The sequence below is a fragment of the Cyprinus carpio genome, chromosome A18, assembly GCF_018340385.1.
Source record: "Cyprinus carpio isolate SPL01 chromosome A18, ASM1834038v1, whole genome shotgun sequence".
Lineage (NCBI taxonomy): Eukaryota > Metazoa > Chordata > Actinopteri > Cypriniformes > Cyprinidae > Cyprinus > Cyprinus carpio.
In genome coordinates, this window is record NC_056589.1 from 23782197 (window position 1) to 23807499 (window position 25303).

A 25303-nucleotide genomic window follows, 5' to 3' on the forward strand; every position below is an offset into this window, starting at 1 on the left:
AATGAGTCACACTAGTCCATTCTGCTGAAGATTTGTTAGAAACTATTTCCATTGGTGGAGCAGAAACAGACAAAGTAACTGGCCATATTGTGTTTGTCATTACAAATCAGTGAAGCAAATCTGTGTGTGACATTTTTAATAATTCACGTGGAAGGGTTAGCTGTTAGACAACGTTGGGCAAAAACTGAAATTGCGATCCTCTCTCCATATACACCGCTGTCCTGACACAGTTCTTCTATTTGATCTACAGATCAAAGGGATCGTATTGTCTCAGATCCTGATTTCTGAGATCCAGAAAGAGATCGGATCTGTCATGTAGAGGCAGCAGACAATCATCTGCAGTGCCGCCAAACTCTCTCACATTCTGGAGTGATGCTTTCATTCTGCACTGACTGCTCTCTCACTTCCAACACAATTTCCTACCAGTTTCATTTCACTCTGCCTTGGAGCCAGTTCTTATTTATTTGCTATTTTGGTTTACATTTTTTTCTGTTATTTGTTAAAAAATAAAAATAAGTTTTGTAAAGCTTGTGGGATTGTTATTTCTTCATTACAAATTCAAAAGTCTGGAGGCATATTTTTAAGTTTATTTTTAACGCACACACCACTGAATGATCATGGTCATTTGTTGCATGCCTGCTGTTCGGACTTCAATAACATGTAATGCAAAATTAAAATCTTTTCAAAGATTTCCTCGCGATGTAGGAGGAGGAGACTAGACTAACAGTTTGACATTGTTGGACGAGTGAACCTATTAAACACAAGACTGTTCGGTGCAAACTCTTGGGCTGTACTCTCTGATCTGATGTCTAAAGTCAAATGTGCTAGGAAAGCGGCCTGTAATTAAACCAACAGAGAACAGGCTGTTAACCGCGTAGCGAATGGGGTCTGAATTTAAACATGTAAGGAGTGGGCTTTCTGGATCAGCCGGTCTGTGAGCAGGGAGTTCGGACGCACTGCATCTCTCTCGATCAGCATGGATCTAGGGACAAAAACACACAACACCTGCTTCCTGAGAAAGTGTCCAAGAAAGTCCCTACAGGAGAACATTTCTATTCACATGCACTTCATTTTATGCACAACCTGTGTAGAGCAGGTGGGAGTTTGCAGTTTGGAAGAGTTTTGATTTATGAGCACCGCATATTGATGAAATGCATCATGTAAATTTCTGTTTGAATCTGAATTACACAAAAATACCTGGCATCTGCAGACAACTGACATGACAATTCATCTTTAATGGGAACCCTGTGGCCTAGTAGGGGAGTTTTTACTAATTTCTACATGAAAATTAATGTTGTGTGCCTTTGTTCACAACCAGTTCAAAGGATGCAGATAATCCTTTTTGAAAGGCTATGGCCTTTTGATCTATTATTCTCTTTAGTTAACTAAAGTTATTTTTTTTTATTTTTTGCACTATTAGCTTGGAAAGACATCTGTTAATAACACAGATTAGTAGATAGCAACTAGAAGAAAAAAAAAATGAATCAGTTCCCTTAAAACTCCCAAGTTGAGAAACCCAGGTTTAAAGGAACATTCCCATAACATAAAATTCAAACTCTATCACATGCAATTTTAAATTCAAATAAAGAATTGAATATTCATTTTTATTTTTATTTCACTGTGAAAACTAAAACATAAATAAAAAGAAATAAAATAAAATATTTTTATTGCTGCTGAAGCTGTTTGAGAAATACATTCATATATTTCACCAGACAAAAAAATTAACTGAACTGATTTGTTTATTTGTTTAGTTATTTGTTTATTTATTGCAACTTCGTGGAACATATGAACACACCTATTATGTCAAATAAAACTATTTTTATTATTATTATTAGATCTCACTTCTATTTTCAAAATGTTTTAAGTATCTTCTAGATTCTGCCAGAGGTATGTAAACTTAACATTCTTTCAACATAAGGACATGGTAATGTGTCTCAAACTTAAACTGTGAGCTTTATAACTCCTTTAAAGTGCAGTGTAAAAGCACAAAAGACAACAAATGAGTTATTTGAAAACCATTTTCCACTTAGAGGGGTATAACACAATGTTTACCTGGCAAATCGATGGTGTTCTTTGTCTCCTGACTTCATGGCAGCATGAATAAGGAGCTGACTGAAAACATCTCTCTGCAGAAGAACAAATAAAGGGGTTGTTTAGAATGGAAACACTTCTTATCTTATATGTATTGTAGTGAAGCGGTGCAAAGACCTGAGCGTCACTGCCCCCTATCTCTACGAAGCGGTCTTTGATGGGTTTGAGCAGCTCCACGGCCTGGCTGTAGTTTCCCTGGTCATACTCCAGCAGAGCCTGACACATGGGCAGCCCCACACGCTCGGCTATCTGGAGCTGATGGTTCTCTGCTGGGTCTCTGGAGGAGGAAAAGTGTTAAAATGGACATTTCACAGAATGTGTTTTTGTGCACAGATTTCGCAGTGAATCGCAAAAACATGACATGCAGGACATAGGAAGAAAAAAAAAAGGTTAAAAAAAAAACGTTTTTTGAATGTTTAAAAGAGACACTCGACACAAAAGATTAGAATTTAGTTTGTTGTTTTTCTTCAGGTTTATTCATTTAACCTAACATTAAAAAATTAATTACAATTAAAACCAAAAGCCTAAATATAAAGAGTGGGTAATGAAAAACATTGTGCTCTTTGTGAAAACACTTCCTTCTTTGAACAGATGCTTGCTGAAAATACAGCTCCCAGAGGATTCCTCTCCATCATGTCATCTTATAAACCACAGCGTGCTGACAAGGAATGTATTTTTGTGCTCGCTTATACTTTCGATACACTGTGTTCATTCTGTTCAACCTTTACCGGACGTTTGTTTTGGCTGCTATGACAAATTGGAATAAATATGCATGCAGCGCATCAGCCTTGAAAACCCTAGTCTTCCCCAGAGCACGGAAATTTCGAAGAAATCACACACAGAGCCCGAAGACACGCTACATTCATCCACAACTCAGCCTCCACAAACTCCCACCCGTGAGCAGAACCTGGCTGTAATGTAATCTCTTGAGTGGGTTATGTAATGTTTGCGGCTCACTTAGCTAGTTCCTGGAGACTCTCCAGCAGGCTCTGAGTGGTGGCGGTCTCCTTGCTACCCAGGGAAACCATGAGGAAGTGAAGATCATTGAAAAGTAACGTGTGGTCTTCTGTATGTGGCTGGGTCACCTGCAGCAGCTCTCGGTAGCGGTCCTTCACGCTCACACCTGCAATGAAAAACATTTTATACACACAAACAAACAGCTGCACCACTTTTGGTGCATTTCAGCATGATTAGTCCTCTTATCAACCAACCATGATGCAACACATTCAGTTTCACATCCTAGCTCATCAGTGTTTCTGAACCATTCCCAGCTAAACCAGCCAGACAGCGAAGGACGCTTCACTGGCTGCTACCAGCTTCCCTCCAGCTGTCTCAAGGTGCAGTCACGATAGACTTCACACTCCATCTATTTTCATTCATACACATGTCAATACGAAAGATCAGAAAGTTCATGTTCGTGAACCAAAGTTCAAGTGAACTCCGTCCTGTTAATTAGCATAGTATAAAAACATTTGAGCTGTTAAATGTATTCATAGAACACACAAACTTAAAAGCTGCATGGTTTGCAGGGTAATTCGCATGCTTTAAAAGGCTTCAGATGCTACTTCATTAATAACTAAATAAATAATTGCACTATTTTTCTAAATAAGCGTTATGACTACATACTGGTTAGTATTTCTAGTTAATGTTTCTGTAAAGTTGCTTTAAAATATGTTTTGTGAAAAGCTTTATAAAAACTTACTATACTTTTTTAGCAAAGACCTTAAACGCATCCTTGAAAACAGATCATGATGTACTTCAGCTGTGCCCATAAATAGGCTTAATAAAATGGAGCAAGAGCAGTTTTGTGTAACGTAAGCCATTTTTCAAAGCAGATCACCCTAAGATCAAGAGCGGAAAGGTTGAACTTCCCTTTATCTCCTGTGTGGAATGTCACAAATCCTCATGTCCCAGTGACCTCCTGAACTTCACAGATTGCACAATAAATGTATCTTCCTACTACTGCATGTTCCACAAGAAACATGAAAAGAAACATGTTTTCTCAAGCCTTTACAAGGACCTTGATAGCAAAAATGTTCTTATCAGTACTTTTGCATTGTCTAAACTTGAGATGCATGATTGTGTGATATAATAGTTTTTCATTTTTCAGAGAATTTATCACTTTTTTTTGTATAAGGCTAAATTGTTTTAATCTTCACTTAAGCATAAATCAAGATATTTTTGAAATATAAATTATATAAAGATTAGTATATCTATTTTTATTAGATTTTTTCATTATTGATTTTATGATGATACAAAATCTAACAAATTCAGGTGTCTGTTTCTGTTTAGCAATAGCCCAGTCCTGTTATCTACAGTACAAGCCATGGCATTTTAAACCTTAGCCTGGTTCTTTACCCAAAGTACACTTGTTTTTAGGGTTCAGAAACATGCCTAACAACATTCAAGTGATTTTCACATCACATCAGATTTTATATATTATTATTTAGATTTGTTATATTCCCGCACAGACTTTAGACACAACCTGCACTGATTAAATGGTCAAATGCATGTGTTCAGCATGTGCTGGCTGTTAATGGATTCCTAACAGAAATGGACTCAACAGAAACATTTCTCTGCTCCTGCTCAGAGACCATGAGGTGTATTGTTTTCCATCTCTATTTTGAGTTGGGATGATATCTCACCCTCCAGCTCTAGTCTGTAGAGCAGTGAACAAGAGTCTACGGTGTCCAGCATGGCTCCAGACTTCACACAGCGCTGAGAAACCTAGAGAAAAGAGCACATTCATCTCAACTTTCTTTAACATTATCACATTATCTAATGAGTCTGACAGGTCATGAAATTAATTAATATATGAGTCCTAGAGAGGAGGTATTTTTAATCTCAATTTTTTTTAAATTTATCATGTTTGACATTTTCAGCTATTCTGTAAGACATGACTTGATGACCTGTGGGAAGTATTTAAGTGAAGTATTTTATGTGAGTGTCTGATTTGAAGTGTATCTAAGTGGTAGAAAATACAGGAGCAAAATGAGGCCCGTGTCTTTTATACTGATTTTAAGTTGTGCATAGTTTGGCTTATGAAAATTACAGAAGTCCAATCTAAGAGTGCTATGAATGGGTGTAACGTTTGTTAATGGCTTATGAAAGTTATTTTGGAATGTTTTTTCTGGGATTGTCACATTGACCCTCTCGTACAAGATAAAGATTTTGAAAGATAAAGAATTATCAGTTATTAAATGAATAACTTCAGTCTTCAAGATTTTAATTTCCATTTACTGATGGTCTGTTGACACTGTGTCCCTGAGGTAAATGAGTGAATGATTCCTATAAATTCGAGAGAGTCTAGTTTAAAGATTTTGCCCTGACACCCATATGCTCCTGTCTACATCAGTTCAACTTTCACCAGCCTGAATCTGTCACAATCCATACGGAACTCATGACATGATTTACACTTTCCCCCTAGTATGACTAATTACATTCACTGTGTGCCGGCAACATTTATCCTACTCTTGAAACAAAAAGTGTTGTGGTGGTACCATGGGTAGTATTAGGCACTATCTTTGATATACTGTAAACTGAATTTTTTAACTGATTTAAGTACCTTGGTAATGACATGGTACTCCAAAGCATTTTAAAGAATACCATGCTATTACCATGATACATAGAGAAAAAAAACAAACAAACAAAAAAAAATAAAAACATGGTATTACATTGGAAACCACTGTAGTATTATGGCACTTCTCTGTTGGTAAGTATAATGTTAGTAGCATGTGCACAGTAGTAGTGCACTGACCTGCTCATCAAAAATCATCAAAGCGTCTTCATAATTCCCCTGTGGACGAAAGAGAGTAATAAATCACATATAAATAAATGTAAAAAAATGAATGTGTTTATATATATAAATATATACATATACATGTGTGTGTGTATGTGTGTGTGTGTGTGTGTGTGTGTGTTTTTTGTGTGTGTGTGTGTGTGTGTGTTTATAATGCCTGAGATTTATAAAGTGAATGAATATAAATAAACAAACAAATGGATAAAAGTGCTTTTTTGTAGTGGACATAAATTTGTTGCCTTTTCAGTTTTACCTTTTCAATATGATATAGAGCCCAGTGCCAGTAATTATGACAAGCCAACATGTCACACACCTTTAGAGGAGAAATAAGACTTCATATGACCAGGAATTTATATAATATAATACACTATTTGCTACACAGTGTGCTTCTACATGGTCTTCTACATGTTAATCTTTCTATGTTCTTTGCAGTATTTCTGAGACTGACCATCCAGTCTTTCTCTGTAGAGGCCATGAACTTCAGTCCCTTGTCCACCTCTGCCTTCATCTCATGTACATGAGCCACAGCGTGGACACTCCAACCATCCTCAGGGGTCAGAGCCAGGGCCTGCAGGCATAATGATTTACAATAATGGTTCATTCAGTTAATAAGGAATTATAAAGTTATTTTATATAGGAGAAAATACTTTAATAACTACTTTAAAATATAATTGTATTCACTTATTTGCTGGTTTTAAGCAAAAAAATTAAATAAAAATATAAGACATTTTTTCTGTGTGGGGAACTATAAAATATTCATTGTCCAGTACACTGGACTTTATTGGACTTGTGAAAATGAAATCTGTTATTATTCTGTTTATTTTCACTTTTGCAAGACAAGCACAGCACATTTACTGTGTCTCCGCATGCAAAAGGTTTATCAGATAAAATATTAATACAATTATAATCAATAATGCATGTTTAATAGCCTAATTAATCATTTATTTACATTATAGTGCCATAACATAAGAAAGTAGTGGGCAATACTAATGAACAACAAATTTAATATGCAGTTAAACAAAACTACCTCTTTTGCCATTTTTTCAGCTTCATCATACAAACGAGTCTCAAGAAGCCCAAAGGAATACATCCCTTTAAGATAACTGTAGAAAAACATCCAATAAAAACAACATTTTGTCTAGAAAAAAATATATATAGTTAAACATTTCATTTTTAATTTTACATTTACAGGATATTATAAAATAGTTTTTGTCATGTAGACCACACTGACTTTTGAAAGGTATGAAGAAATTAACCTAGTAAAAGGAAAAATAAACAAAATAATAATTAAAAAATATGACCAATCATCAAGTCATTAAAAAAAAAAAAAAAAAAAAAATATAAATAAAATATATTATATTATATATATATATATATATTATTTTTTTTTTTTTTTTTTTTTTTTTTTTTTTAACAAGTATTACACAATTCATCACATGGTAAAACACATCTAAAGCCAGCATTAGATTGGCTGAGCATGGGCCAGGCACCTACCTGTAAAATGGCATATGTGGTTTCCAGTGGGGCAGAACCCTGGCCACAGAGTCTCTCATCTGAGTCTGTTCACCCAGGTAGAAGAATCCATCATGGGCAAACTTGAGTGCCAGCATGTCTGTAGGGTGTTCCGCCAGAATACCCTCCCAAACCTCACAGGCATTGTGCAGGTCTCTGAAACACACCATTCAGTCTACTTCATTCATAACTATTCATTTGACATTTACACAACAGTGTTGTTTATATACTATTATAGTATGCATTCATATTTCAATTAGCTTTTATTCTTAAATTTTCATTTTTATTTATTTTGAATATGTGTTTATGTTTTAACTTTTTTTTTTAAATATTCTTAAATATTTCTATTTACCGTTGTTATTTTAGTAATTCAGTTTAAACTTACTTATTTCAGCACTAAGGTTTTTTTTAGGTTTTTCATTTAATATTTATATTTTATTTCACCTTTATTTCAGTTACTGCATATGATTTTAATAGCTAAATTGTATAACACTGCATTACAGTCAAAAGTATTTTGACTCCACTCACACAAATCCTTTTCAAACCTGAAATGTATTTTTTTTTTTTTTTACCAGCTGAAATGTATAAAATATGTTAGTCACCTCCAAACCCTTTTTTAAAAGTGATCTTTTGACTTTTGGTTTTACTAAAGCAAATCAATTAGTGCTGAGAACAGAAATGATGGGAAAACTTCTGTAAGAAAGGCTTCTTTATTCAAGAACATAAATCAGGCCTAAACTTTCACATGACAGTCACTTTTTATTGCCCAAGGATACAGTGAACATGAATCTTAAAAGAACCAATTTATAACTGCTTGTGGGCCATTTATTACATTGGCTGCAAAACCTCTATGCCATCCACCTCCTGTGTAGGCGCATGTGAAATGTTCGTTACGTCACCAGTTGAGTGTTCTTGTACACTTGGTCTGCTTTGTGTAAACTCACCCTTTAGAGAAGAGCTCCACGGCTTTCACATGGCTCCTCTCTCTGGACGTGAGCTCCTGAGAGTTCGCCAACTCCACGGTCCTCCTCACTGCGCTGGCCAATCTCTTATCCCGCAGGACTGAACTTCCTGTTCCCACCAACTCCAGCCCAGTAGAGATCACATGACCCATCACTGCAGCACAGATAAGAGACTAATGAGGACTTAGGAAAGCCATGAATGACTTGTATCACCTTATCTTGCGATAATAACCAGCTGAATGTACATTATCACTTATTACAAGGCTACTTACCAAATAAATGAATAAATGGACATTATTGATTTCTGAGATAAAATTACTTAAAACTATTATGTGGGAAATCACTGTGGAGTGATGTAAAAAAAAAATGTGATAGCAGAACACTGCAATTTAAATACAAAAGCCACTTAATATTAACATTTTTTTTACAGTTACTTTTAACAGACTTCACTGTTAAGTGTTGCAATCACATACCAAAGTCCGGGTCTGCAGCTTTGACGGCTGTAATACAGCCTTCTATTCCTCCCAGTGTCTCATTGTTACGCCAGGTCACATACTGATAACCAGAGATAGTAATATTCAGGTTATTATATATGCAGAAGCAAAAGCACACAGTTATTACAGTATCAGTATACATGTACCTGAGAGAGTATAGCATCGTATAGTTTGCAGGCCTCATTACTGCTGGTGGACAACGGCAGACCTTCTGAGTTCCATGCCTGACAACACATGCACAACAGAGATGATATTCTGTATGAAGTGTAATTGAAAATATTGGCCTGGTAAGATTGCTTGAATTAGTTTTGTGTGTGCCCCCAATGCAATATTTAATACAATATCTAATGCAATATACAGTCCAGAACAATATGCAAAACACAACTTTAATTCTTCTAACATGGAGGAATTGATCTGTTGTGATAAAGAAACTGCTGAAAACCTGAAACTCTTACAGTGTGCATTACATGTTGTTTGTTTTTTGCATTTATTCTTTGCATTGTTTACAACACTACATTAGGCTGTATTTGATACAAAGTTTTTGTCCTGTCTGTAAAGTGCAATGCAGACATGGTGAAATAACATTTCGTTCCAAATTTCAGGTGTTTAATAAATCAAAACAAGTAAAGGCTAATGAGACATTTGTAACGAGTTCGGATTTACAGTTTGCTATTTTTATCTCGAGAAACCCATAAAAACTTCCTCGCGAAACTGTTAAACATGAAATGCGACAAATTTTTTACTTACCTTGCAGTCTCTGAAACTCGAGACGTTCATTCTCACAGCCAGATGTTTCTTTCAGCGATGACAGACAGACTCGTGAGTCGTGAGCTTCAGCCTTTGAAGTCGGACTCGGATATTCCTGATGAATCATTTGAACCAGTTCACAAAAACGGTCTGAATGATTCTTTCAGGAATCGGACCGAGTTGGTGCGAGCGGATCTCGAGTAAATGGGCTCTCTTTCGAACAGGTCCGGCGCGCAGCGTCAATAGCAATATTTTCAGCCAAGATATGCAAATGAAAACCGTTTTATAGGTTCTGAAATAGCATTATGAATCGAAATGGGACACATCACAACAAACATACTTTAATAATAAAACTTAGTCGAAAATGTGGTACTGGACCATTTTAGAGCATAATATGCCAAGATATCAAGAATCGAGATAAAATAATTCAGCGAACTGTTTAACTAAACCAGTTCTTTGAACTGTGAACAGTTTAGATGAACTGTTCAAAGGAACCGATTCGAGAAATGAGTCAGACTTCCCACCGCCATTATGAATGCACTGGCTCAGGGTTAATGTTTAAATTGGAAATCGAAAGTTGGTTTTTGTGCTGCACAATGCAGATGAATTTTTTCACGTTCCCTACTTCCAAAAGTCAAGATTTACTACAGTTTCCCTCTTATATGCATTTTATTGTTGTGTATTTTTAAGTCTGAAAAGATTTAAATTGAATAATTTGAATAGCGAATTCTCTTTCCTGAAGCAAACACCAGTACTTGCAAAGATGCAAATGAACAGTGGCAAGTGGTAAGTTTCAGGTGGAAAAACAAAAACAACTATATATATATATATATATATATATATATATATATATATATATATATATATATATATATATATATATATATATATATATATATATATACACACACACACACACACACACACACACACACACACACAGAACAAAATTATAAATGCAACACTTTTGTTTTTGCCCCCATTTTTCATGAGCTGAACTCAAAAATCTAAGTCTTTTTCTATGTGCACAAAAGGCCTGTTTCTCTCAAATATTGTTCACAAATCTGTCTAATTCTGTGTTAGTGAGCACTTCTCCTTTGCCGAGATAATCCATCTACCTCACAAGTGTGGCATATCAAGATGCTGATTAGACAGCATGATTATTGTACAGGTGTGCCTTAGGCTGGCCACAATAAAAGGCCACTCTAAAATAGAAGACTAATGCAAATATTCATATAAATATATCTTAATATTCATATGCAAATATCATCTTAATGGGTTAAATCTTAAAAGCGGACCAACGTTGCAAAATTTTCCAAATTCAAATTTCTTGTTTAAAAAAAGCACACCAAGGTTGAATACATCTGAATAAAGCCTGCACATCAAGAAGAGTCATTTGTAACTGCATTGTTTTATTGCCTCTGCATACATCCATTACCCAATATGCAAATTAGCAATGAAGCATTTTCAAGAGCCAACAACATATTTTTTAAAAATTAGGATTCATTTACTTTACATATAATACATTTTTTTCAGACGTTAATAAATACCATAAAATCTGTCAACATTTTAGTCTAAATAACTCTTTGACCATGTGTGTGTTTTCATTCACAGTTATCTGTACTTAAAAAAAAAACAACTTCTGTGCCCATCTATACAGCATAACGGTGACTAAAACGAAACGTACACTTAGGAAAAAGGCATGTTCATTTGCAATATTGATGTTACTAGCATGACTACGCGCTCCCGCTGTTTATCAGCACCGGTGTCTGTCGACAGTGCTGGAACGTTTTCACGTGGTATAAAACTTTACAAAGACAATTATAAATAACACACTCTGCAAACATAAGAAAACTCTGTGGATGTGAAAAGCTGTTGCATGAGAAGTAAAAAAAAAGCCATTTTGCTCCAAACCTGGAGAAAGTGGAATACAACACCAAACCTTGGTGGCAGATAATTAAATGTGAAAATGGGCACCAACTCTTCATCTGATTTGATACTAAATAAAGTCAGAAAAGCAGTGGGTGCCTTAACTGTTCATGAAACCACTGACCAACCAGCAAATGCATAACGCATTTGATTGTACATCAATGCATATTGTGTGTGTATATAGATATTCTTATGAGCTATCTGCATTGAGGAAGTTTACATACTAATATATACTCCACTGCTTTATGTAAACTATAATACAAGTATCAGATATTCATGGATTATAAATGATTGTAAACTGATTTTAGGATATATGTGCGGCAACGCCACTCGAGACAAACGGAAACCAACATCAGTGAAGTACACCAATATCTCTAATATCAGGTGGCTACTGACAGATTTGAAAATTGTGCAATTGTCGATGCTACAAACACAACGTGTCAGTCGCTGAGGATGTCTGTGACAATTACAGAAGTCCATCAGATGCTTATCTGTGAACCACACCATGGAGGTCTGATGCTTATACGTTAATCCAAACTCCTGTCGTCCATGAAATCGTAACAGTTGATTGACCAGACATTCTTTGAAAAACAAGACTGGCTTTTTGTAAGATCATTAGTCTCAGACTTCCTCAACATCAGCAGGATTGATATGTCCCTTTTCAAGAGCAAAAAAATAAATAAAAAGTTCATTCTGAATGAGAGAACGTCTTGCACAGAACCAATGCCTTGGCTGCCGAGGGATGAAATGCCCCGAGTCGTGCCTGGAGAACTCGTAAACATCATCATCGTGCTCATGAGGGGATTTGTAAACGTTCCTGACAGGCCCAATTAAACGAGGGGGGAGACAGACCGGTTCTTTCTGCAATTTTTTACACTCCCTGCGGTGAAACTGGGAATCGCTGGCGGTCAGAAGTGTTTCGCCATTGTTATGCTAAGCCCAGTCGAGGCTGAATCCCTTAGAGAGCATCACCGCCTCCAGGTCTTTATCCTCTTCTTTCTCCCTGAGTCTCTGCTCCTCCAGCAGGGCCACCAGAGAATCTCTTTGCTCGACTACCTCTAACATTTCATTCAGAATCTGTTTCTCCTCTGCAAGTTCCTCCTCGGTCTTCAGATGGTCTGCAGAGAGTAAAAAATTGATTGTATCACTTTTTTTGGTGTTACAATATGATCAGGCCTATACTGGAGTTCAAAGTACCATCTACTGCCATGCGTTCTCGCAGTTCCTGCTGCAGTCGACTCTGTCTGTCCTCCAACTCCAGCTCTCGAGCACTGCAGAGAGGAAGGAAGAAGGAGAATCGAATGGAAGAAGAGAACAAATGTCTGTTAAACTACAGAGTTTGTGTGAGGAAGTTTGAAAAATCTTTGATGTTCAAAGATATTGGATTCCTTGATGCGACACATGGACATTAAGGAACCATCTGCCATTAAAGCCCCATAATGTTTGGTTTATGCTTGACAGTCCAGACAAACACGAGGGTATGGATGAGCAGATGCACTTGTAAGACATGTACTTTGAGAAGATCTAAAGCACTGTTGGATCTTCTTTTATTTGGTTGATCAGTTGTTTGTTAAACTTCTTGCACTGTTATTAAAATTCTATCTAATAATTACATACTACTTGCGCTGTTATTAAAATTCTGTCTAATAATTATATTCATATTCACCCTAATCCTAAAAACTTGACAAAACCTTCAAGCTGGATCAGCAAATATTTTTTCAAATTTGTTTTTATAGTTTGAAAAATGTGGATAGACTAAAAAATTAAGTTAAAATTAGGAGCATTGAGAAATGGGCAATGAATCCTAAATTGGGTGATTCATACTCACAATATCATCAGCTCCGATTCATAGCGCACCAAGGCATTCTTCTCCTGGACAAGTTTAAACCATTCCTGCATCAGCTTCGGATCGTCCTTTTTACCCATTCCTGCAAGAAGCAAATTGCAGAAGCATGAGGAACCTGGCAGTTAAGCACTCGCTGACACAGACACCCACACAGCAAATGCGATGACAGCCAAGCCAGGATGTCTTTTTCAGGGCAAGAGTATGGTGGGAATGTGGAAGACCGTGATGAGGTCGAGCCTGCCGGGTTCACAGAGGATGGCGTGGAGGTACGGCTTCTGATTGGACAGCATATCATGATCAATGCTGATCAGACTGGACTTCTGAGGCATTTGGTCTTTTTCAAGGCAGTGGATATTGCTTCAAACTTTAAAACCTTTTTTTTTTTTGCAGGACTACGTCTATTAATTATGAAAGCTACCAAGGCATAATCCAAGGCAATGTCACAGGTATTTGTCAAAAAGTGTGAACATCTAAATTCATCTAAACTTGGTTTTACCTTTGTGGGTCCATAGCTTGCTCCAAGGAGGTTTCCTCCAAAAATTATGCAAGTTACCCAACTGTATACCATTTTAGCCCAATGGCATGGCAATAATTATGGCATATCATAAAGAAATGTTCCAGTTTCTTTACAAGTTCAGCTCTACTGACAGTACTGGTGGCAAAGTGTTGATTACCACAAGAAATAATTTGGACTCTTCTCTAATAAACAATATTATTATTACTTAAAAATAATATACACATATAAATAAGTATAAATAACACACGCGACAGTTCAAAAGTTTTTTTTTTTTTAAAGAAACACTTTTTATTCACCAAGTATCTTTTAAATTGATCATAAAGAAATAATATTATAAATTATTTCTATTTCAAATAAATGCTGTTAATTTTTAAATTTATTAAAAATGAATTTTGCTTTTTAAAATTAGAATTATTAAAATACATAAAATATATATGATTATTATAAATACAAATCTACATTTTGAATATACAAAAAAAGATATAAAATATAACTATATGTAAATATATTGCTAAAGAACTTGAAGACATATACATATATATATATACATATACATATACATATATACATATATATATACACATATACATATACACATATATATAAATACACATATATATATATATACACACACACACACACACACACACATATATATATATATATATACAATTTTTAATTATATTATAATTACACAAAAAATTGCAACAATACTTTTTATTAAATTAGCAAAAAGTTGGATTTTTTTCTAGATAAAGTGTCATGTAACATTATATTGGATGCATTCTACACAGAAATAATTAGTACCACACAGGCTTTTTAATTGCTTTAAAATGACTTTAAACTTTAATGCTAATTTTATTGTCCCATTTGCTTCTACTCTAAGTATCTTAACACAACCACTATTTTTGCTCGTTATAAAACAAATAGGACAAGTCAAGATAATTTTCTGTGGTAATCAACATTATGCAGCAAAAGCTCGCAGGTATAACTTGCATTGAACCTGGAACATTCCTTTAAAAAGGGCTCTGGGTTAAGCTTGTGACTCAATAGTCTTCACCTGCAGTGCAGTTAGTCGTTCCTCTAACGTATTGCATGAGGTAAAAAGCCTCATGGCATGTGCTGAAGTCCATGATCAATGCAGAATACTGTAAATGGGAACAACTGTACATGTCAGCCCATGCTAGTACAGTCCCAGACATCTATGAAAATCCCATCTCCCATCCTTAGACGCACATACATAAACACACGAGTGAAGCCAAGCACTGAGATGAGCCATCGCACGGCAAACCTGGATGCAGCATGACGTACTTAGCCGACGGAGAGGCGGCTCTTGCAACACAAAAGGGAAAAAGACAGTACACACACAAATCGAACGGCTTTGCTCGCGGTTGCTGGCCTTGACTGTTTTAAACACACAGTTGCAAAGTAGAGGTCCTCAGACATAAAAACAGTGAGAGACAGGGACAACGGAGGACAGGGAGGCTAAACTTATCAAGTGGGACGCACTGTGAGTGGCCTCCCCCACTTTCAGCCCCATGCTTTTCCCAAGAGGAACAGAGAAAGAAGAACCACAGTTAGAACAGTCGTAGAACAGCTACGCTAACGTTGTGCCAAAAGGGCACTGTTTTATACAGGCATAGTTACACACACCAGAACACAAACTGACAAAAACACAATGTTGCCAAACTTTAGCATTTTGTGCTACAGCATGTAAAGTCAACATGAAATGTCAAACGCTTCCATTTTATGTATATATTGTTATATATTTCAACCAAAAATTTACTGAGAGAACTGAATATCGAACTCATTAAATTGTAACTCAAAGTACATAATATCAAATCTATTATATTTTACTATATGTACAGTATAATAAGTATAAAACAAATTAGTAACCTAATATAGTAAACTAAATTATATGTGTGAAACACATATATATTATAATATATATATATATATATATATATATATATATATATATATATAATATATATATAATATATATATATATATTTGGAATAACATGCATATTAACACCAGGAGTCGGTTTATTATATAAAAATAAAAATAAAACAAAAATTTATAAAATAAAATAAAATAAAATGTCAGAGTCAGTTTTCATTTCGTGTTGACTTTAAATTTGAATGTAATGGTAACACAAAGACATAAAAATGACTACCAAGTTTGGAGACCTCACTTTCCTATTGTGTTCCCCTTACACATGCTATTCTTCATAACAAATCATCAGTGTTATGGAAGCATATGAGCACACGGTGAATATATATAATTCTATTGATTACCACGATACAGCTCTGTAAAGGAGCTGTGAGGTTGGGACAGGTAAAACACTGACAGTTTTAGAACTTGGTAAGAGCTGATGACAATCATGCTGTTATTTAAATTCACACTTACAGTCAGCAGAGCAGTTTCCCCCAAAATAGACACTAATGATCTGTGTCGTCATATTAGGTCTGCTCTAATGTACTAATTAAAACTGCATTTATGCTCATCCTCTTTAGAAAGTCTTAAGTGTATATAAAATAAAAGTAGAAACTTGATCAATCAGGGAACCTAAATATGGGCCTAACTTAAGCTGCTACTGCTGAGGGCTGGGCGATATACCAAACATTTACCACATATTCGATTTTTTGTTGGTGATATAGAATTGTAATAACATCTAATCTCTTTAACAAAAATTCTCCCAAATTAATTATTTCAAATTTCCTGATTCAATTACTGGTTCATCAGTCAATTTGGGGCAGATGTTCATGAAAATCCATGGCACACTACATGTTTTAAAATGTAATACATAGCATTCCTGTTTATTACAATGAATTATTTTGGTGCATATAAATAAAATGAAAATGTTACTTCTTGCTTAAAACATTTTGAATCTACTTGGCAACTACATAAATAGATCAAATAAAATCTGTTATCTAAATCTGTTACATCGGACTGATTGCTGAAGCATTTCGGATTACTGGAACACTTAGTTTCCAAACGATCATTAACACTGAAAGCAAATATAATGCCAGGACCATTTGCATACAAGCGATTTGGCAAAAATTGTGTGGATTTTTTTTTTTTCTTTAGATATGAATGATTTTAATTATAAATGCCACTAAACGTAAATTACTTTGTGATACCAAATCAAATCAAACACTGAAAAATTAATTATTATATAAAATATTAATTAAATATATTCATATACTAAAATACACCTCAAACGTTAAATTCAATTAAAATATCTTCTCATAACATATTTCACAACAAAAGCATTAACTGAGACATGGCAAAATCGAATATTGGCAAAAGACTGAAAAATATCGTCCAGTCAGCCAGTTCTTCGTCTGCTACAAATTTCTATTTGTACATCAGAAGCACTGACGCAATCTGCTGGGGGAAATCCACTAAGCCTGGACACACATGGGCAGGGGAGAGGACTTTGTAGTTGAAAGGCAAAAGCAGTACTCCACAGGTCCAGTGGGTTGTCAAAGTAACGCTGCTGGCCATGTTTTTATGGTAACACAGGTGGCCGGCGGAAAACATGGCGGGGTTTACGTTACCTTCAGGGGCACAGCAGGGGCAGAGGTACAGGGCTCTTCGGCGAGGGGTCCCGACATAGGGTTCAACTCCACAACACAGGAAAGGAATGTGAGAGAGAGAAAGAGAGAGAGAGAGAGAGAGAGATAGCAGAGAGAGAGAGAGCGAGCAGAGTGTTGGAGGTGACCAGAAGGATGAAATCAAGAAAGAGGAGAAAAAGAAAGAGATGTGGAAGAGAAATAAAAGTGAGGAGCGAAATCAAAAGAGAAAGAACTATTGGGAGAAACTGAAAGCAGCAGTGTGATGTGACATATTGGGAGGAAATGACAGAGGACAAAGCACAAACATGAATGAACTGAGGAAGAGACGTGAAATATCACGCTACTCTTTGAACTTTTCCTTCTGTGCTCTACTGAGGGCAAATAAGTGGCAACTCAAGAGCAAACCTAATGTCTGCACGGGCTACATCAAAGAAGTACAGTATGCAACTGCAGCTCTCCTGAAAATATGGATTTATTATTATAATATCATCTTTGGGGATATTCCTGGGTGCAAAATATATTTCTCAATCCTCTCACTACGTCTGATGTGGAAATCAGCAATCTATACAGTGGGTGTCAATCCAGCCATAAGAGGAAAAAGAGCTCTAGACAAAAACGCATCAAATGAACGTTAGAAGAATGATTTCGCTAATGATGCATGGGAGCAAATTAAAAGCCAGATCCTTGTACAATTCTTTATGCTCTGCAAAGCTAGGTCTTTAAAATGCTGAAACAATTGGACGTTGGGTAATTCACAACAAGGGGCTATAACAGAGGAGTTTGTCAATGCAACCCTCAAAACTCAAATTCAACATTGTTTGCATTAAGAAGTGGTTGAAACTAATCAGCACTAATATAACAGTCTTATGTGAAGGCTGGTTTAGTTTCCTATTCTATGTGAGTGAACACTAGTCTGACCCTATCAACATGTAAAAAGCAAATAGACATTAAAAGGGGTATTTCATTCCAAGGATTTGTTTCAATCTAACATGCATTGAGTACTCATCTTAAACCGCATCATTTCATTTCGCTGGCCCATCCTCTGCAGTTATGGGAAGAATTGGTAACTAATTATCCATGACAAGCAACAAGCTCACATTCTTATGCAGACATGCATGGAAACAACCCATGGGAAACAGGCCATAAACAAATGCACACTAATGCAAAGTTACACAGAAATCAACAAAAGCTTTCTGAAGTTTTTTTTTTTTAATTGGCTACAAAATTGGGACAACTGTATTGTTTTGAATATGAAGACCATGTTTTCCTACTATGCCTAAGCCATAGGCTTCAGAATGCTGACAATAATTATGCATAGTGTTTTTGAGCTAGGTTTACAAGAAATCCACCAACTGTTAGCAGGTCCGCCACCAACTAGGCTGTGATGAAAAAAACCTCTCTTTTACAGGAAAATCAGTCCAAGCAAACAGCACACATATTAGCCACTTAATCTCTGTGCAACTGCTACAAAAATGAAAGAAAATGTAGCCACAAGAAGCAATTATGGGGTTGCAGCTTTAAAACGCCAAACAGAAGTCTTACAAACTTTAGTGAATTTAGCTTGCTTTTGGATTTCAAATGCTGTTTATTTCAGAACATTTATGAAATGTGAATATGTTGTACTTACCTGGGTTTTCTAATTAAACAATTGTTGATATATACTCTTAGCATGTGTAAAGACCCATAAACTAACGCCTGAAATAACCCTTGTTAACTTGTAACATCTTGTTGCATTGAAAAAGATTCAGAAGATGGTTTAAACAATGCCTCAATGTCCTTTAAAACAATGGGTAATTTATACACCATCACAAACAGCGCTCCACGCTATCTCCTGTCTGCGTGGGTGATCTCGGCATGGCTTGCCTGTAACTTCACAGTGTGATCAACGAAACGCCACAAGACAATACACTCATTCAAACAAGCACTCAACAGATCCACAGCATGAGATATAAGGTTAGGGAACACAGTGAAGACGAGCCACAAATGATTAGATCAATCACAATCAGGAATGATGCACTGAACACTGGGATCTCTCGGGGTCCGGGGCCCCTATGCAACTGAGCAGGTATGGGAGGAAAATATGAAAGCTAAAGTGATGGCGGGTAAAGCAGACAGTCATAGGCATCTACAAAAGGCTAGAGGAGAGGGGCTTAATCAGGATTGCACGCTAACTACATTTATTTGATTGTTTAAGCATTTTGGATTTCAGATGCTGCTATGTACTAATGGCACATTTTTAGTTTGCAAACTATGATTAAAACAAAAATCAAACAAATATAATGCCAGAGCCATTTGCAAGCAAGCAATTTTTGGACAAAAATTGTGTTAAGAAATAATACATTTAATAATTACAATGATACAATCCTTAAAATTGAAACGTATATATACAGGATATATAGGAATTATTCTAAGTTAGATATATATATTCATTAAAATCTAAATACAAAATAAATCATAGATAAAATACTATTTAAAATATAAACATTTCTTTAAATATCTAAATTACATAAAGTGAACTAACATTAAATTTTAGTATTTAGGCAGAGGGAAGACTCAGTAAGTACAGGGGGAAAAGAGGGCGTCAGATGTTAGTCCATTTCAAGCAACAGATTTGAAATACATACCGCCCAGATGCAAATCCAGGATCTCACTGTAATTAGACTCTCCCCAATAGTCTATAATAAGGATATATTAGAAACATGTTACTGCACACACAGGCACAGCCAGTAGCTTCAAGTCATGCATATGTTCCACACAAACACGCTCACACAGTAAGGTATGTTGAATACACACTCATCACATTTGTTATTTGGCATGTAAACACATGTAGTTACTTGCTTTTATATTGCATGTCCTGTAATGGTAGATGAGCACATAGATTTGTTGCATTGCTGTGTTCTGCCACAAGGGACACAACAGACTCTGGAGTGCGAATACGTTTTTTTGTATCTAAAACTACGGTGGCCGAGAAGTGCAAAACAGATTACAACTATGAAAACATTTACACTTTGTGCGAATGTCTATTTACACTTTGTGTAAATTACCTGACTTATTGGCATTTTGGCATTAATATTTTGTCAGCTCCAGTGGCACAGATGGTTAAGCGTCTGCCCTTGGCTTTTTGTGTCTATTTACATGTTTTGTATATTACCTTTTGCCAAACTTTTTTTTTCGCCCCTTTTATTATTTTGTTTTTTAGATTTGCATTTGCAATTTGTTATTTTGTTTTCATAATTTGTAATCTATTTTGCCCTTCCCAGCCACGGTATAAAATCCCTGTTTTAATTTAAACACCCATCAACCTATCTATAATCTATCTAAAACTCCTGTTATTCTATGTATATCAGGCATTTTAACTCTAAATATTACAGATAATCTGTACAGCTTGTGAATATATGATATACTGAAGAACAAAACATGAATATAGCATTTAACAAATGACTTACAACTTAGAAAAAGGTGCTTTAGGATCCACAAAACGGAACGATATAGATTCAAAACCGAAGAATCAGCCTATTTATCATTTATAGTGGCTCACATCCAGTGAAGCAGCATACAAATCTATGTTTGGTGTGACTGGACTGACGGGACATGCAGTTGAGACACACATGAGGAGAGACCAGGAGAGACGATGTTCGGCTTGAGAATGGCATGATACGCAGAGACGACTACAACAACTACCAGAGTTATCACCATGGATACCTGAGCGCCTCTTACGCTGTTTTGGACTAACACTAGAACCTTTATACAACCCTTAGAGAGAGTAAAGGATAAAAAGAGATTAAGAAACACTAGATAAAAAAGATGTGATGGAGGGGAGAGAGGAGGCATTAATTCATAATTTTTCTTCTACTGCCTATAATTACCGTACTTGGAATCACAAATCACAAATCCATAAATTTTAATTTGTTACAGCTACATGTTCTTGATTTTGTTAATATTATCGGTTCATATTTTGAAACCGGAAACAGGAAACCATTTTTCTTTGAATCCAATAATGGAAAATATTCTAGTTATTCTCTCAGCGGTTACTGTAGTACATATCAAAAGGAAAATCAAAAATTTTTGATAGCTTGTCATATGCAATTTAATGCAGAAAACACATACAATATGATAAGAACAGCCATAGAACTGTCAAAACATTAGTTTTGCAATACCTATATTTGATTTATTAGAAGCATTATAAACTACAGTTTTTTCTGAAATATTTGAAAAAAAAAATCATCTTTCTAATATGTACACTACACATATCAAATAAAGACTTTAAGACTTAAAAATACTCGTAAAGTTTCTTCTAGTGAATAAGGATTTTTAAAAATTATTTTACAGAGGTTTCAGGGGCAGATCCAATTGTTTGTCAGGTACAAAACCTTGGATTTAGTAGATTTAAATTATTTTTAAAAAATATAAAAATGTGTCCAAGAAAAAAAATGCACTGAGATTCGCTGGCAGCTCAACAGGAAAGCTCAAAAAGCTATTTTGACATATAAATAATTTCGATCTGAGCATAACTAGAAAAAAAGATATTCACTACAAAAAAAGTCTGTGGCTTTCAAGGTTTTAATAATTAACACTGCCTATTCCAGGCCTGGAAATCACAATTCCGTGACATTTCCAGGTTTTCCATAACCATGTGAATGTAATGCAAATGTTATGTCTATGTTAAGCCTGGTGTCACAAATTTAGTAATGAGATAAAACCTTCTAGCAAAATTTGTATATGAAAAAAAGGCATCACATTACTATACATCAGAATACTAATCCAAGTTAATCATAAGGCAAATAATGCATAAACATCATTTTAAGCCTGCACTGTAGTTTGAAGCTTGAATCTAGAAACAACAACAAGCAGCGCTCTGACCTAAAGGTCAAAGTATCACTACAAAGAAATGCATGAGATATAAAGATCTGCTCCAAGGCTTTAACCCTTCAACAGGAAAGGAAAGATCTGAGGAAACATTCAGACTGAAGTGAGACTGAAAGAGAGAAATACCTGCTTCCCCTCGCAACGCCTTTTCCACAGCGACACCTCTCTCCTCTAACTGCCTCTGTTTCTCTTCCACCTGCTCCAGCTGCCTCTGAATGATCTGGGGAATCAAAAAGCAGCTTCTTGTTAATTTCTGCATTTCACACTCTTTTCTTCTGCATTGCGATGGCTGAAATTCAACTTTCTGACAACCTCATGGAAAAAAGTCATTAGTATGCTTTCACCTGGGCTCTGTGGAGTCTCTTGAGCTCCTCTTGCTTGGCCTGCCTCCGTGCAGCTTTCTGTACTCTTCTTGTTAACTTGGCGTTGAGTTCCTCCTCCGTGTACGTTTTCTGCAATAGGAAATTAAAAATCAGATCCAGCGCTCCTATAACCTGTGCCCAGGTCAGTTGCAGATGGATCCTTGTCTGGCATCTCATAGATGTCTACGGCAGGGATTTGTGGAATAGAAGACTACAGCAGAGTCTAAAACAGCCTAATGTCAAAGCTAGGTAACTACTACAACATACTAAAGTACTTCTGACTTACAATTCTAAAGCACCTCTAGATGCGATTTTAGCAGCATAATCAAGTCATAGTAATCAAGTATAACCTATTATCACAATAATTGTACTGTGTGTGTATTTTTGCTGGAAATTCAACAAATAATTAAACACTTTAGTATAAAACCCAAACATGATTCATAAATTTACTACACCTGACATCAGCACAAAAGAGACTCAAAACAATACTAACAAAAAAGAAGACTTGACTCAAACTTTAAATTTGCAGACTATGACGATAGATAGATAGATAGATAGATAGATAGATAGATAGATAGATAGATAGATAGATAGATAGATAGATAGATAGATAGATAGATAGATAGATAGATAGATAGAAAAAATATTGACTGGAGATGCTTTAAGAAAGTGTAGTAGAAGCTATGAAACAAGAAAAACAAGTTGGTACACAGTATAGAAAACAGTATGCAGGTAAATAGCCAGAAAGCCTTTTAAGAACGTCATGTGATACAGTTACATCCAACAGAAAGGGGGCACTTTAGCCTTCACCATGCTGCAGAAAATGGTTAGTAAAACAATAAAGCAAACATTAACCAACAATAACAGACGGGTTAGGCATGACGGTGTGATATGGCATGCGTAAAACGAGTAGACCAATGGGAATGAATGAACACACTACCTTTGTGGCATACGATCTCTTGAACGCCAATGCATGAGGTACATAAACAGATTAGAAAAATACATTAAAGAAGAAAACAAACAAAACAAAAATTATGTGATTAGATGGGTTAATGTACAATTAAACAAAATCAGGATTCTATGGCAACAAACAAAAACAAGACTTAACATTTAAGGACGCTGGGATAAGTGCAAAAGAACAAATTAATGCGACCGTGTTTTGTGCAACACAATTAAACTCAGGGTCCAAAATTAACACCGCCAACCAAACTGAATATTTCACAAACAGAATGTGAAATATTCATCACATTAACCAACAAAGCTAGTAAGCAAGTTTTTTTTTTTTTTTTTTTTTTTTTTTAATCTATGGCCAAAAAATTTCACCCACCAACGGCAAGTGTGGCAAAAAGTTAATTTTGGACATTTTAGACGTAATCTAGATTACTCTAGAAGATGTGCTAGAGAGTACTTAAAAAAAAAAACCCAACCAAAACAACACAAACTACCTGTGCCCTGTGTCACGATCACAACTTCATATCCACAACTAGGCAAGTTATGAAAGTGCCTACTATATATAAATAAATGTTAAATTATTTTGGTGGACATCAGAATATGATTTTTTTTTTTTGTCCTTCTACACATCTAGCCCCAATCTCTGTCTATTCACCTTCAGACAAACACAGCAAGGCTAAAGATACTTGATTTCTTACAGGTTCCGAATGAAATACAATGCTGAACAATATTTTTTACATTGGTTTAACTAAAATATTTACTGGTTTGTTGGCATAGTGTTGCATTCATGTTCTGTCTGAAACCCAGTAGCTTCTAGCTGCTGTGCAATACATGACCAAAATACCTCTTCCTCTTTTCCTTTCTCTTTTTCCACATCCTTCATTTTCACAATCTTTTCTTTGACTCTTCTTTCATTCTCCCTCTCTTTTGACCTTTCCTTGCCCTTCTTTGTTACTCTTTTTCCTTTTTCCCTTGCCCTGTCCTTATCCTTCTCTTTGGATTTCTCCTCTTTAATTGCGTCTTTTTTCAAATCTGATACCAAGTCAAACAGGTCCACATGGCGCTGAGAAGAGTAAAAGATTTCATTAAAATTGGAGACTCTGCAGAGAGAAAACATTTGACTCAAATGAGAAAAAACAGCTATTTATATTATATACTTACATCACCCTTGGACTTCTGAGAGGATCTTTCCAGTACATCATCACAGGAGAGATCAGAGTCCTCAGAAAAGCTCAGATTTCTCCTCAGACGTAAATCTACATCAGTAAATTAGAGAACTTTGCATAAGAAAATCACCAGTTAAAAGAGACTTTGAGAAAACATGTGTAAGTCAAAATATACTCATTAAAATTCTGCAAGATTTTAACACAACCCATGAGGGTCTGAAGTGAGCCTGAATGAGAACTGGTTGGCATTTTCATAGGCACGCTCCAGGCACGAAGGCTGCTCCAAAGGGTATGCAATTTAATGATGCCTCTTAATATACCTTGCAATGACCGAATTCTAAGGTAGCATCACATATTACTTTTTTCTTTTTTTTGAAAAGGGAAACCCAAAATGCACTGCAACAATTACAGGAAACAAATAAATCCAAATTTGTGGATGAGGCAAGAAGTTGATTATAGAGCAACAAATTGTTCAAG

The 25303-nt window shown here is 35.6% G+C and overlaps 2 protein-coding genes across 28 annotated transcripts in view; both read right to left on the reverse strand.

The window, feature by feature from the left end:
* Nucleotides 1-119: 119 nt before the first annotated feature.
* LOC109110336 (tetratricopeptide repeat protein 38) lies at nt 120-9759 on the reverse strand. Its single transcript, XM_042775526.1, has 14 exons — nt 9606-9759; nt 9005-9082; nt 8838-8919; nt 8347-8518; nt 7385-7558; nt 6918-6993; nt 6339-6458; nt 6144-6203; nt 5849-5887; nt 4737-4818; nt 3049-3214; nt 2209-2368; nt 2053-2126; nt 120-982 (listed from the first exon to the last, which is right to left on the reverse strand). Exons 1-14 carry the CDS (start codon nt 9633-9635, stop codon nt 895-897), a joined length of 1401 nt encoding a protein of 466 aa, XP_042631460.1. The 5' UTR covers nt 9636-9759; the 3' UTR covers nt 120-894.
* Nucleotides 9760-10997: 1238 nt separating this feature from the next.
* LOC109109904 (protein-methionine sulfoxide oxidase mical3a) overlaps nt 10998-25303 on the reverse strand; it is an 85916-nt gene continuing 71610 nt past the window's right edge. For 18 of the 27 annotated variants that reach the window (XM_042775528.1, XM_042775529.1, XM_042775530.1 and 15 more), the window contains 9 exons: nt 24822-24916; nt 23650-23700; nt 22692-22799; nt 22474-22567; nt 21184-21234; nt 20106-20156; nt 13363-13462; nt 12732-12805; nt 10998-12652 (listed from right to left, as the gene is read on the reverse strand). In XM_042775528.1, coding sequence (XP_042631462.1) covers nt 12468-12652; nt 12732-12805; nt 13363-13462; nt 20106-20156; nt 21184-21234; nt 22474-22567; nt 22692-22799; nt 23650-23700; nt 24822-24916 — 809 coding nt within the window. In that variant the 3' untranslated portion in view covers nt 10998-12467. Of the gene's footprint in view, nt 12653-12731; nt 12806-13362; nt 13463-15406; nt 15439-17463; nt 17530-20105; nt 20157-21183; nt 21235-22473; nt 22568-22691; nt 22800-23649; nt 23701-24138; nt 24724-24821; nt 24917-25303 lie in introns of those variants that run through there. The other 9 variants (XM_042775534.1, XM_042775554.1, XM_042775535.1 and 6 more) reach the window with 8 other exon arrangements.